Source organism: Peromyscus maniculatus, chromosome 6 (genome assembly GCF_049852395.1).
Source record: "Peromyscus maniculatus bairdii isolate BWxNUB_F1_BW_parent chromosome 6, HU_Pman_BW_mat_3.1, whole genome shotgun sequence".
NCBI classification, from domain to species: domain Eukaryota; kingdom Metazoa; phylum Chordata; class Mammalia; order Rodentia; family Cricetidae; genus Peromyscus; species Peromyscus maniculatus.
The window spans coordinates 48,650,573-48,665,997 of record NC_134857.1 but is presented as its reverse complement, the minus strand read 5'-3'; the positions used below and the strand labels follow the sequence as shown (position 1 = coordinate 48,665,997).

At 44.4% G+C, this 15,425-nt stretch overlaps 1 protein-coding gene across 3 annotated transcripts in view; it reads right to left on the bottom strand.

Annotated features, from left to right (window-relative positions):
- Mlf1 (myeloid leukemia factor 1) overlaps window positions 1–2,819 on the bottom strand; it is a 36,028-nt gene extending 33,209 nt beyond the window's left edge. The window contains exon 1 of one of the 3 annotated variants that reach the window (XM_006972630.4): window positions 2,659–2,819. In XM_006972630.4, the coding sequence (XP_006972692.1) occupies window positions 2,659–2,705 (47 nt within the window). In that variant the 5' untranslated portion in view covers window positions 2,706–2,819. The remainder of the gene's footprint in view (window positions 1–2,658) is intronic. The other 2 variants (XM_076574210.1, XM_006972629.4) reach the window with 2 other exon arrangements.
- Window positions 2,820–15,425: the final 12,606 nt, after the last annotated feature.

The window sequence follows — 15,425 nt, the reverse complement described above, 5'->3', positions numbered from 1 at the left end:
CATTTATTTCACTGGGAACTGTCCACCATTCCTTGTCACCCGGGGTGCTCATCGCACACCATTTCTTTGTCCCTCCCCCATTTTTTACATTGATAAATGTGAAGTCTGTTTCCAAACAAGGAAGGGTTCTGTTAATGAGGCAGGCAAAGAAAACAAACGGTGGCCGCATGGCAACGTCCAACCCCTTCGAATATCGAGCACAACTCTCCTGTGTAGTCATGCTGCCAAGGTGACAGCCCTCACTATAGGAAAACTTGTTTTAAACAACCTAGCACAGACCTTTATTCCTGGCACTCAGGAGGAGACAGGAGGACCTCTGTGAGTTCGAGGTTAGCTTGGTCGACACAGAGTTGCAGCCCACTCAGGTCTACAGAGTGAGACCCTGCCTCAAACAAAACAAACACCTCCTCCACCCGCCATAAAAGACCACAACAAAACAAAAACAAAAACAAACAAAAAACCCGTTTCTCAAGTCAAAGACCATCCATTAAAGTAATTCTCACCAGAAGTTCCACCAAGATGGTTAAGCCCAGGAGGGCTTCAGATCTGAGGCCACCCACACCCCAAAACCAACTCCAAATCGAAAGCGGTCTGGGCCTAGAGCCTTAAGAAAGCTGTTCAGGAGCTTGGGAGCCTCTTCACACCCCCAATCCTGCTCAACTCACTCTCATGCCCTCCATTTCTCCTTGCCTAGCTTTAAATCCTCTCCTCATGCTCCACCTTGATCTCTTCACCTCATGACCCCCAAATCTCTTCAGCTTGTGTCCACTTCTCCGACTCTCATTCTCCTCATGGCCTCATTCTCTTTCAGTTCCCCATTTCTCCTCACACCTGTTCCTCCTCATAGCCACTGCTCACATCCATTTCTCCTAACTCCCCTTTCTCCTCACATCTACTTCTCCTCACACCCACTCCTCCTCACACCCACTCCTCCGCACTCCCACTTTTCACCCCCTCTCTTCCTCACACCTCCTCACTCTCTTCTCCTCACCCCCTCTCCTCCTCAAACCCTCCTCACACCCTCTCCTCTTCACAGCCACTCCTCACACCTCCTCACCCCCTCTCCTCCTCACCCCGTCCTCACCCTCTGTCCTCCTCACCCTGTCCTCCTCACTCCCTCTCCTCACCCCCTCTCCTCCCCAACCCCTCCCCTCCCCCCTGTCCTCCCCACCCCCTCCCCTCCCCACTCCCTCCTCTCCTCACCCTCCCTCTCCTCCTCCCCCCTCCCCTCCTCACTCCCTCTCCTCCTCACCCCCTCTCTTCACCCCCCTCTCCTCACACCCTCTCCTCTTCACTCCCTCTCCTCACCCCCTCTCCTCACCCCCTCTCCTCCTTACCCCCTCTCCTCACTCCCTCTCCTCCTCACCCCCTCTCCTCCTTACCCCCTCTCCTCACTCCCTCTCCTCCTCACCCCCTCTCCTCATCCCCTCTCCTCACCCCCTATCCTCCTCACTCCCTCTCCTCACCCCCCCCTCCTCACTCCCTCTCCTCCTCACCCCTCTCCTCCTCACACCCTCTCCTCATCCCCTCTCCTCCTCACTCCCTCTCCTCACCCCTCTCCTCACCCCCTATCCTCCTCACTCCCTCTCCTCACCCCCTCTCCTCACCCCTCTCCTCCTCACCCCCTCTCCTCACCCCTCTCCTCCTCACACCCTCTCCTCATCCCCTCTCCTCACTCCCTCTCCTCCTCACCCCCTCTCCTCACCCCTCTCCTCCTCACCCCTCTCTCCTCACCCCCTGTCCTCACACCCTTTCCTCATCCCCTCTCCTCCTCACTCCCTCTCCTCACCCCCTCTCCTCCTCACTCCCTCTCCTCACACCCTCTCCTCCTCACTCCCTCTCCTCACACCCTCTCCTCCTCACTCCCTCTCCTCACACCCTCTCCTCCTCACTCCCTCTCCTCACCCCCTCTCCTCACCCCCTCCCCTCCTCACCCCCTCTCCTCACCCCCTCTCCTCCTCACCCCCTCTCCTCTCACCCCCTCTCCTCACTCCCTCTCCTCCTCACCCCCCTCTCCTCACTCCCTCTCCTCATCCCCTCTCCTCACCCCTCTCCTCCTCACACCCTCTCATCCCCTCTCCTCACCCCCTATCCTCCTCACTCCCTCTCCTCATCCCCTCTCCTCACCCCTCTCCTCCTCACCCCCTCTCCTCACTCCCTCTCCTCACCCCCTCTCCTCCTCACTTCCTCTCCTCACCCCCTCTCCTCACCCCCCCTCTCCTCACTCCCTCTCTTCCTCACCCCTCTCTCCTCACCCCCTCTCCTCACCCCCCCTCTCCTCACTCCCTCTCTTCCTCACCCCTCTCTCCTCACCCCCTCTCCTCACCCCCCCTCTCCTCACTCCCTCTCTTCCTCACCCCTCTCCTCCTCACCCCCTCTCCTCACCCCCCCTCTCCTCACTCCCTCTCTTCCTCACCCCTCTCCTCCTCACTCCCTCTCCTCACTCCCTCTCTTCCTCACCCCTCTCTCCTCACCCCCTGTCCTCACACCCTTTCCTCACCCCTCCCCTCCTCACACCCTCTCCTCACCCCCTCTCCTCACTCCCTCTCCTCACCCCCTCTCCTCGCAGCCCCCCCCACACCTGCGGGGTCCAGCCGCCCCGCCCCCTGCCCTCCCTCCCTCCCTCCCTCCTCCCGAGCCCGCGGCTGACCCACTCACGCAAAGAAGGGGTCGTCCTCGAAGCTGCTGCTCAGCATCCGGAACATCGTGGCTCCGCGGCGGGCGACGGGCGCGGGTGGAAACGGGCGCAGCTGACCGCGCCGCCAGCAGCCTGCTCCCCGCTCGCTTCGCCCGTCTGCCTGCGGCCAAGGCCGCGCCCGCGACTAAGGCGGGGCCTGGCGCCTGCCCGCGTTCCCATTGGCCCGGCTCTGTGACGTCACCAAGGCGAGGCGGAGGACGGCGCGAGGCTACCATGGCAACCGCGGTAAACACACGGCGGGCTGGAAGTTTGGCTTGAGGCCCAAGCGATCTTTCAGCGAGGCTCCTGAGAGACAGCTTGGTATCAGAGCGGGAACCAAAACACCAGAGCAGCTCTTTGTGACCTTGGCCAAATCGCCCTTGGTCCCGGCCATTCTCTGGTAGCTGGCCAAATAAAAAAGGTGTCTTGAGTGCAATTTTCAAACAGTGTGTTCACTTCTTGAAGGAAACAAGACGAAGGCTATAGACTTCAAAAACAAAACCTGTTCTCTGATCTAAAACTCAAAACAATACATAAATGACATGTAGACATAGGATCAAAAAGGAAAAAAAAGAGAGAAAAAAGAAATTGCTTTTGGTCCTCTCCCTGTCCATTTCAACAGATCTCACGTTGAAGCCCATAAATCTTTAACACCTTTCCAGCATTCTTAACAAGCAGGTTTTGGGTCCAAGATCTGAAGGCAGCGGCCTTATCTAATAAAATTCTATTTCTACTATTTCCATTATAGCATAAAGAAACCTATTTATGACAAGGAACTGGCTTTCATCTTAAAGCATTTCGACACCTTCATGATAAGACCAAACATTTTAAGTGATCTTTAAGAAACAGTACTGGTGGGATTTGGATATGTTGTAATGGAGGAAGGGGGGCAACATTGAAGTTAGTATCCAATTGTTGAGGTCTAGAAAGTACTATGTAGGCCCTTCCAAGAGCTGGAGACAGGAGAAAGAAGAGAAAGACAATAATGACAAGGAAGAGAGAAAAGGCTTCTTACAGGCACACCCTCAATTCGCTTGGCCCCACACTCTCTGGGGAGTTCCCTTGGGGAGGTGGAGGGGTGTCCATGGCTCCTCAGGGCCCTGTGGGAGAGAGGTGGCATGCTGCCGCTTGGAAGAGGTGTGCAGGGCCTGATTTGGAGGAGGCAGGAGTACTCAGGGTTATTTTTGGAGCTGGAAATGTAATCCTTTGACCCTTTACCCCTCCCCCATGTCACCAGGTTTCTCTGGCAGTCCTGCTTCCCTGGGACTACCGGCTGGAGGCAGGGCAGGCTTCATGGTCTAAGATGACCCAGCCCTTCCAGGAAATAAGTAGGCTATTTTAATTTTCCTCTGATCTCAGCATGATGCTCAGAGAGCACGTATGGATCAGGGAACTTGTAAACTAGTTCCATGGCAAAACTTTCTGTACAACATCTGGAATTAGTTTCTGCTTAGCACAAAGCAAATATAAAAGAGATTATAGTTTTTTTTTTTAAAAAAAAACATAAGATGATTACAATCAGTAGTATGAAAAATAATAATATTAAAATACTTCTGCATGGAAACTAAATAAAGAAAATTGTGAGAAGTTTCATCTTGTTGCAGGCTGGAAGAGGTCACCCAGAGTATACAAATGCAGTTTAGACACCTTGTGTAAATTGGAACCAAAAAGCCCATGACATCTATTTTAAAAGGAAACTGAGGAAGGGGTGGGTCAGGAGAGGATGGACACCCCACTAAGGAAGCAATAGGGGTGTAGAGCAGGCTGAGAGGAGAGGGCCTCGGAGCTGGCTGTAAAGACAATAATGGTATCTATTATTTGTGAAGCCCTCCTGTGACTTATGTTGTATGAGGGTGGGCTAGAAATTAAAAGGTGGTAAGTGCTAACGGAAAAATCGGGGAGAGTGGGAGGGAATGGCGCATACAGTTATGAATAGGGGATGCCACAAGGTCTTTACGGAGAAAGTGAATCTATGAAAAACGTTATAGGAAGGAAACCGATATCTTTTGAACTTCCCGGGCCTGTACAAAGGTGCCTGGTATCTAACAAGTATAGCTCTATTCATGTGACTTGAAACTCACCTTCAGAGGGTAAAATAATAAGCTTTATTGATTAGGATAATAGTTCTCACTTATTTTTCTTATGTTCCAAGCATTGTCCTAAGTGCTTTCAAGTACATTTTCTTGGTTAAACCTTCCAATACCATGTGTACTAAGATGTTTGTCTTTGATTATACATGACAACATTGATGCCCAGGGAATTGACGGCTCATTGTAAACTGAGATCTGTCCTGCTCCAAAGGTTATATTATCTCCGCCATCCTACTTTGCCTCTCTGTAAAGTTGAAAAGGGTCACATAGTAGTATGTTTGTATGGCAAACTGCATATTCACACATGTAACCTCTAGCCACACTGTTGCGTATGTTTCATTTGGAAGAACACTGACCACGTCAAGGGAAGACTTCCAGAGAAATGCATGAAATAAAGCCAGTTCTACTACTCGACTAACGACAGCAAGAGTTCAAATGTCAGCGAGGTCCATGCTTTTCCACCCATTACCTCACAAGTTATTTAAGAAAGACCATTTACATCTTAGACACTATTCTAGCCATTTAGAATACAAAACTCCTTGGCCTATTGGACTTGACATTCCAGTGCATTAGCTCGCCTGTCAGAGATCCTACAAACACTCAGTTACAGCACCTTAGAATTTTCAATATATTTCTAATATATTATTTCAAGTGCCCAAGAAAGAAAAACTCGTTAGTGCTAGATTTTTACATTATTATAATTCTCCAGAATCCCGAGTTTTAGACTGTTCTAAACATCTTCGTGAAGGCTGATTTTAGTATACCCAGGGACTCTGTGCCCTAGTCTTAACACCTCTTTTAACAGTGCATAAATACTGCACCTGGTGAGTTTTACCGTCAGCCTGATACAGACCAGAGTCATGTGGGAAAAGGGAACCTCAACTGAGCTATTACTTCAGTCAGCCTGGCCTGTGGCCATACTTTGGAGGACTTGTTTTGGCTGAAGACAGGTGTAGGATGGCTCAGCCCACTGTGCGCAGCATGATGCCTAGGTACCTGAGCCTGGGCTGTGTAAGAAAGCAAGCAAGGAGCAAGCCAGAGAGTGAGCGAGCCAGGAAGCGGCATTCCTCCATGGTCTCTGCTTCAATTCTTGCTTCTGGGTTCCTGCCTTGAGCTTGTTCCCTGACTTCCCTCAGGGAGCAGCTGTTACCTGGAGGCATCAACTGAAATATACCCTATCCTCCACAAATCATGTGTTTATCACAGAAACAAAATGAGACTAGGACAAATGTGAATGAGATATCAAATCAAACTCAATTTGTCATGTGACAGCTTAGGTAATTTGTCATGTGACAATTTAGGAGGGAAACATAATACCTTGGAGTAGTTGGCATATGTGAACACCACTAAATTACAGATAGGAAAGTCTTTCTTTCTTTTTCAAAAAGATCTATTTATATTATTTTATGTGTATGGGTATTTCACCTGCATGCACAGATATATGCACTACATGCATGCCTAGTATGATGGATTCCCTGGAACTGGAGTTACATCCATCTCTCCGGACCCAAAAGAGCCTTGATTATACATGAAAACATTGAGGCCCAGGGAATTGATTGGGGTGCTTGAGACAAGCTTTCTCTGTGTAACCATTCTGACTGTCCTTGAACTCACTTTTGTAGGCTAGGCTGTCCTCGAACTCATAGAAATCTGTTTGCCTCTCTCTACCATGGGCTAGGATTAAAGGCATGCACTAGAAGGTATTACTAATATGCCAGAAACTTCCTCATGCAACCCCCCTCAAGAATAAGTAATATTCTGAGATTTGCTTTTTTCCTTGAACCCACCCCTATTGCAGCATGTAGTGGCAGTTTATTCTTTCTTACTGTGTATGAAGTTACCGTCTATCCTTGATGAAGTTTTGCATTGTTCCTCTATTTGGCTTTTAAAAGTAAGGCTGATGTGACTATGCTAGCATGTTTTAAAAATCAATGTTCTATTATACTTAAGTTTTTATTATTGAGATTCTGAAATTTTCTTTTCTTAAAGAGAGGTGTTTTTTAAATTTTTCTCGTAAAGAGTAGTGTTTTCGTATTGATTTGGTACATAAAAGTTGGCTAATGTTTTGTGTTTATAGATGTAGAATGAATTTTCCTGAAAAAAGGAGTAGGACTATACCCATGCTCAAGATTCTAGAGACCAAATGGTTGATTAAACTTCGAGACCATGGAAAATGAGACTGTTGCAGACCCAGAGCCAAGTTATCCTGGGCTCTTTTAGTCCCTTTAAAAGCCATCCATTGCCCAACCTGTTTCCTTCTGATTATCAAAACCTGTTCAATGTATTCTTAGCAGACCACTAACTTCCACCCATCTAATAGCCAAGAAAGCCATCTGACAGCCCCTGAAGCCATAGCAGGGCTTTCTCAGCTTGGCTACAACTGGCTTACTTATTGCGTTTGATAAATGCCTTGATTTGTGACTTCATTGGTTCTGTATTTAATAAAATCTCCTATAATAGCTTTCACAGTGGGACATCTTATTCAGGGCAACCCAACTCTATGCTACTATGTTATATTTGGCTAAGAATGAGCTGCTTCTCATTCTCTTTGAGGTGAGATCTGTGTTTAGCATTTATATAATTAAGAAGGAACACTTTAAATTAAAGAAGAAAATGAAGCTGGATGGTAGTGATACATGGCTTTAATCCCAGCACTCAAGAGGCAGAGGCAGGCAGGATCTCTAAGTTCAAGACCAGCCTGGTCTACAAAGCAAGCTCCAGGACAGCCAGGGCTACACAGTAAAACCCCATCTCAGAAAACAAAATGAAACACCCCCCTACCCCAAGAAAGTAGAATTATGGAACCAAACCAATTGAAAAGTAGAAAAGTTTCTTCAGAAAATAGTACTGAGGCCCTCTGTTCTCAGAAGTGGTTTAATGAGCCTATCTAAAGAGCTATTTTTGGAAGTTATTTTTGGAGTGAATTCAATAGGGGCCCTGTTGGCAAGATACCCAAGGGAATCCGTTGAAAACTCCTGAGGACTGGAATGTCTTCATTCCTTTGTGATGTGTTTCGATCCCTTTCCTAGCTGCAGCAGTAAGATTACCTGCATCCAGTCACTGTAAGGGCATGCACACTTCAGTGCTAGCTACAGTATGTATTTGGTGTGGGGGGGGGTGTGGAGGGGCCACGCCTCCCTGTTAAGGTTCCCTTTCTAATTATATTATCGACATACATTTATGTGTGTAAAAGTCAAAATCTAGGATCCACATATGAAAGAAACCATGGTGTTTTTGTTTATGAGCCTGGAATGCTTAATAAAAGCAACTATAGTCAAGGCACATTGACCCACAGAACCCATCACTACTTCATAGATGACAATAGCATTAATAAAGTAACAACCAACTTTATTGAGTTTCTGCCGAGTGCTGGGCACAGCTTTAACGCTGGAAAGACTGGACAGGTAAACACTATTACTGCGCCTACTGCACAAGAGCCAGACAGGGGCCAGAGCCGAGAAACCACTTGTTCAAGGCCTCTCAGCCTGCTGAGAACCCCCACTCTTGCCATCCTGCTGTGTCGGTGTGGGGACCCAGAGGGGTGGGCCTGTGGCTTGCTGCAGGGGGTTGGCTTCCAGCTGAAGAAGCATTGCTACTGTACAGTGCTCAGATGTCCCTGCAGCGATTCATGCCCACAGTCACATGGATTTTACACGAATTCTCTTAATTTTTTAAAGTTAACAACTAATTAAAAACAAAGACCCTCTGAGCAGGCCACAGAAAACAAGCCCGTGGGCTGAATTTGGCTGCAGGCTGAGAGCTTGTGATCCAGTTACTGGGAGGGTGTGTTTTCATGGCATGAAAGAGACACGCGAGCCCTGTAACATCCACACACTGGCTTCTGCATGTAACTCTAAACTACGCGGACAGCAAACCATGTGTTGGGAGAGGTAAGATGTCAAACCATGAGTTGAGAGAGGTAAGATGTACCCAGCGGACACCAGTCCCCAGCCACACCATTGAGGTCCAGATTTTAAAATGCCAGGGTCATGAGGCAGTAATTTCATTTCTGCAGGACATTTAGCTTGCAAACCAATTTTCACCTGGATCACAAAAGTTTAGTTCAACTTTGTGAGATTCAATGTATTCTATTACTTTTAATATTCATTCTAGTAAATTTTAAATTGTATTGAAATTATGTTGGCTTCTGGCCTAAAATACTTGCATTTAAAATTTTTTCTAGATTGCCTTTCAATATAGTTTTGATAAAAAGAATTCTATTGATGTTAGAATGAAATAGTAATAAAATAATAGAATAAAATAGTAAAGGCCCTTAAAACCATACAAAACAATCTGTGAATAAAACTGCTTCCAAGATTTTACCCTTTTGGGTTTGCTGTCATGGAGCTAGCATGCCCAGTAGTTGTATGTAGTAAACCTACATTTTGCATGTGCTTGAACCCGGGGTCTTACATCTGCTATGTGAGCACTGTGATGTCTCTCCCCTGCCCACTTTAAAAATCCTTCCTTCCTTTATTTATGTATTGCAATCTTGGAGATTGAAGCTCGGGGCTGACGTATGTTAGGGCAGGCACACTGTTATGTATTAATTGTTCACATGTCTCCTAGTAACTCGTACAACAGTAATCAGAAGAGGCCAGAGCAAAATTATCAGAGTTAATTACTATATTGGACTTGAAACAGGAGCCAACAATTTGCTAACAAATTTGAAAGTGTGTCTTAACCAAACACTGGAGTGCACAGTTTGTATGTTGGCCTTTGTAACTTCTTACTTCTTCTGCTTTCATTCTCTCCTTTTACTGATTTTTTTCCTTGTGACTTAATGACTTAAAAAACTTTGTGTTTTATCTATGTTTATTCTCTGAATTTTGATAAGAACACCTGATGCTTTTCTAGAACGGATACTGGTAGGTATACAGAAATAAAGCAATAAGGTAGCCACCATTAATTTGATGGCAGTGTGGAGACACTGGCCTCTGTCTGAGAACAAACTCATTAAGGGGTACTTGCTGACATGATAAAGTGCCAGTGAAGATCTCAGAGTGATGTCTCTAATTGCCCAGGCCTTTTGTACATTAGGTATCTGCATGAATTATAACTCTTCAGTGAAGATAAAAAGGCTTCTGCAAGAAATGGCCCCTGTGCTACGAGGGCTGTCAGACTGGAGGGCATCTCAAAGGAGATTAATGATGTCAGCACTAATATAAGAAGATTTAGCATAACCAAGATTATGGCTTCTGCAGAAACCTGCCAGCACTCATTTATTTTGAATAAATATTATTTTTAATTAAAGTCCTAAGGTGGGTTATTCCTGAAATAATGAGATCTACAGTGATTTCCTTTGGGAATTAATTTTCTCTCTTAATTCACATTCATTTTGATGGTTATGGCTCATAGAGCCTTACTCATGACAGTCAGCTTTGTAGGGCATGCTGCTTTTCAGCTAAAGACACTAAATAACCCAATTTTTGTTATAACACAGGCCTCTCATTTTCTAACTCTACTTATCATTTAGTCCAAACACATTTACCAGGAGGTACTGCCCATAAATGTCTATGGTGAAACTGCTTTATGAAAATAAGAAAATTGCTCACAAGAGAAAAAAAATTACCCTAAAAAGCATAATGACTGCAAATATAAACTCAGAGAATTGTATTATTCCTACTTTTATTGGCTGTTTTTTTTCCTGAGCCTTATGTTAAGTATTTTACACATATAAATTCCCATCACGTAGGAACTTGACATGATGGAAAATTTCAACTGCCTTTTACTCGATCATGAAACAGAGAAGCTTGCAACAGTGAATCTGAACTCTGCAGCTCAAGTTCAGGGCCCCAGGCCAGGCAGCCTCTCTAATAATAGTAATAATTGCCCAGCATAAAGCCGACTGTCTTAGTCAGTGTTCCATTGCTGTGAAGAGACACCATGATTATGGCAACTCTTATAAAAGAAAACATTTAACTGGGGCTTGCTTACAGTTTGAGGTTTAGTCTATTATCATCATGGTAGGTAGGGTTCATGGTGGCATGCAGGCAGACATAGTGCTGGAGTAGTAGCTGAGAGTTCTACATCCAGATCCATAGACAGTAGGAAGAAAGAGAGTCTCTGGGCCTGGCTTGGGCCTTTGAAACTTCAAAGACCAACCCCAGTGACACACTTCCTCCAACAAGGCCACACTTCCTAATCCTCTGAAATAGTGTCACTCTCTGGTGAGCAAGCATTAAAATGTATGAGCCTGTGGGGGCCAAACTACCATACTAACCTTCATATAAATATCAGTATATGGCTTAACCAGATTTTCAGTGACTCAGTACAGTAGGTGCTTTGTTAATGCTGCGTCCCAAACCCCAAACCCTGAGCTATAGAACAATCACATCATTAGCCTCATGAATTTAGTGGGTAAAGAACCTAGACAAATGATGATGCTTGTGTTGGAGCCTTAGTGGGAAGACTATGTGACTTGAGAAGGGTCTGTCCTCAAATGCTTGGTTGTTGATGCAGGTTTAGAGCTAGAAACTCAGTTGAGACTATTACCTAGGTAACACCAACAAGTGGATTCTACAGGAGCTTGGCTTTGTCAGATTATGGTGGGCCTAGTATTTGATCATCTTCTGTGGCTTCTCAAGTGTTGAAAGTATGAGTGTCCCAGGAGAGTTAGGCATAAGCCTAAGGCTTTCTGAACTAGCTGGGTGCATTAAGTTGTATCACCTTCCATGTAATCTGTTGGTTGCAAGCAAGCTACAGAGACAGATTAACATTCAGTCACACCAACTCTGCAGACATGTTTCAAAGCCATCACGGAGAGTAACAAAGACTACTGTGAATTGCTACTTGGGGATTGTCGGGGCTGGGGCAGCTAAACCCACTTTTTGTCCAGTTATTTCCTGCTGATACATTTGTTTTTCATACATATAAGTAGAGGATGCTGTAGCAGTTTGTGCCCCTGATTTCTAGAGCTGGCTACCTAGGTAAGTTAGTCAGGGAATCTCATCTGGGGTCACAGAGAGCAGGACTATGTCTCCTCTTTCCCCTTTCTTTGTCATTTGAGGACCAAGTGCAGGCTAAGAAAATGACACTAATGGAAACCTGCTGAATTTGTTGTTTCATTTGCATGGGATCGATCACACATCTGGGTAATTCAATAGTAATGTAAAGTGTCTGTTGACAGCGAGATACTGCCAGTGGAGACAGAAATCACGCAGCAAAGTTTGTTTAGAAAATGTAGAATTAGAATTGAATTGAGCACTTGCTATGTGTTGAATATATGATGAATGAAAAGTTCCTTTTGGTTTTCCCTTGAGAAGAGAGAAGGTTTAGTTAAGAAACCAAAGCACTTAAGTTGTCAAGCTGGACAGAAACCAGAGTTAAATGGATGACATTGTGCCTCCTTTTGCCTGGGCCTTCATTCCATGGATGTATACCTTCATGAGAGTCAAGCTGAAACCTTCAAGCAAGACTTTCTCCATGAGATTATTTTCAGCTTTAAAGAAGTACTCTAACTGGCTGGGACTGGCCTGGGATAAAGTGCTGAAAAGCATGGATGGTTGGCAATTCTCAGGGCTTACATGTCATTCACTTTACATCTGAAATGTTTGGGTATAAGGCCATGGCTACTGTACTTAATAGAACGTCACTGGGAGGAACTTGTCTAGCATTTGCAATGCTAGAAGGAGGATGTCATCCAGTAACAACAGCTTAGGCCTTTTCCCACATTAGCAGAAATTTGAATGAGTAGATGTGTTGTGTAGTTAAGTGGTTTTTTTTTTTTTGATAAAATTTTGTTTATGATTTCATGTAAAATACAGATTTTGTTTGAAAGAAAATAGATTATGGTGAGCCAAAAATGAATGACAAATTCCAGGGACAGAGATTCAGGTTGCTTGAATAACACTCCTTATCATGGAAGGAACCATGTGAACTTTTACAATCAGAGAAGCAAAGAAAGAAATCAGTGCTTATTTTAGTTAGTATTCTATTGCTGTGAAGAGACTCCATGACCAAGGCAACTCTTATAAAAGACAGCATTTAATTTCAGGCTCATGGTTCCAGAGGGTAGTTGAATCCATGCCCATACAGGCAGGAAGCAGACAGGCATGGTGCTGGAGCATCAACTTTTGATCTGCAGGCAGCAGGCAGAGAAAGAGAAACACTGGACCTGGTGTGGGCTTTTAAAACCTCAAAGCCCACTTCCAGTGACACACCTTCCTCTAAAAGGCCACACCTCCTAATCCTACCCAAACAGTTCCACTATCTGGAGACCATACATTCAAACGTTTGAGCTTATGGAGCCATTCTCATTCAAGACACCACAGCGTCTTTACCAAGGGCCTTTGTGGGATATAGGAAGGCACAGTAGAGCCACAGGGAAACCTCTGCATGGATTCCAGAAGTTACAATACAGCATTCTTATATTAAAGATTGGTGGAAGCTAGCTTTCTGCTAAGGTCAATGACACATTCTAAAAGTTTTACTTGTAGTTATGAGGCTGTTAGATTAGATACAGAGAATGATGGCAAATCGTTATTAAAAGGCACTGATGACAGCTTAAGATCATTCTGGCTTTTGATCTGGAATATTCCATCTCTCTATAATCACGGCGCTTCAGTCAGTTTGTAGGATCTTCAATACAAATGTGGCTTCTTGAGAGAACTTGGCTTTTTGAGAAAACTTCACATCATAATTATCCAGAAATTTCCTGCTATGAATGAACTGAAATACTATATCCTACTATGGTTTGGATATTAAATATTCCCCAACTCATGTGTTGAAGGTGTGGTTCCCAGTGTAACTCTCCAAGGTAGGCCTTTTAGGACATGTTTGGATCATGAAAGCTCTAGCCTAAATCCACTGGCTTAATTCACAAACGGCTGCATAATCAGTTTTGGAAAGTGGTAGAAACAGAGATATGGGATTTGGCTAGAGGGTCACTGAGGGTGTGCCCTTGAAGGTCTATATTTTGCTCCCACAACCTCACCGTCTTCTCTGCCTATTTTCCACGGGGTGAGTTCAGTGAACAACTGGTGCAAGTCAGTTCTCCCTTTTCATGATGTTCAGTATGGGGTCAAGCGCAGGCTGCGAGGGCATGGAGGCAGGTATTCCTCCTACAGACTGGCCCGTGCAACCATGACAAGTAAAGTAATAATTTTATATATAACTTTCATTTTACATTATAGGAAAGCTATTTCCTTAATACGAAGCTAGCAAATGAGTAGATTTATTGCTACCTGAAATGTTTTCTTTATATAATTATCTAAAATATATTGACAAACATTGGGAACTTTGAACTTGCAGAGTCAAGGATGATGGCAGGCAATCATATAATCTACAGATTCATTTTATAATTGAAATCTACCATTTCACTCCTACTGATTGACGCTGCCTTTGTTATTACAAAGAGATAGAACATTTTGTCACGGATTGTGGTAACTCCAAAAAAGGTTTTCAAATGAGAAAAGACATATTTTTTATATCACTCCTATTCAAAGACCTCACAGGTCTATGTTTAAATATCCCCCTAGGAACTTAAGAATTAGTTGAACTACGTTTCTTGGAAATTGTACCACAGTTATTTTAAGTTAAAAATACTTAAAGTTGGAACTTCAAATTAAAGCCCTTGGTGAGCAGTAACATATGTGCCAGGCACCTGTCAACTATAAAAGTCTGCTGAAAGTCGCTAAGGTTCACCAGTGCCCCTGCTGAAGGTGGATTACAACGGTGGAGACCAGCAAGGCAAGAGGACAGACGCCAATGTAAGAAGGAGTTTCTCCTTGAAGGGTCAAGTGCTCCTGGGAAGAGCTACTCAATGACACAGGCCTCCCATGCTCTATGGTACATTTCTAAAACATGTTTTCAATGAAATGCAGCAAAGCATATTTAAAAGACTTAGATGATTTTAGACGATCTTTTTTACCTCACATGAGTAGACATTGGTCATTCAAACATACAGCATTTTGAAAGAAAACCATTATTCCAAAGTGTTACAAAGTTAACAATTCTCAAACTTATCTTCTCCAGGTCAAGGAGAATTAGTTAAGCTACAAAAAGTCTAAATAAATGATATATCCATAGATTTTTAGAAAACACCAAAACAAAACAAAAACAAAAACCAACCCCCCCCTACAAGAACCTGTCTTTAATGTAAGTACTCAACACATTGTCGTGGTTTATGCTTTTTTTAAAAAAAAAAAACTGCATTTTTAACTTTATGATTTTTTTGGAACATGGAGATAGACAGACACATCATGGATTTTGCTTGACACGAGGCCTTGGCAGCTCATTGCTGAAAAGCTTCTGAAGGCAGAGTTTTCACACTGTGGGGTTTGTCTGGGAACCATGCATAGGATCCCAAGAAGAGGGGGTCAGCTCAGTTCGCCACTCTGAGACCTGCAGTGGTATCATTTTGCAAGTCCTCTCAAAGGCCTAAAAATAAAGCGGTACGTTGTGGAGTTGAAGGTATTGTCTTACTACCGTTGGCAAGTTTTAGTTTCTGAAAACTGATCTGTGTTGTCTTACTACACCGGCAAGTTTTAGTTTTTGAAAACTGATCTATCTCTTTGTAAGGAGAGGAAGTCATAGGAGGCCAGCATAGGGTAGATCCTGAATGATCATACTCACATCATTTGATCTATCCATAGAATTTATTAAAAACCAAACCAAACAAACAAAAAGCTCCCTACCAGTCTTTAATAGAAGTAATC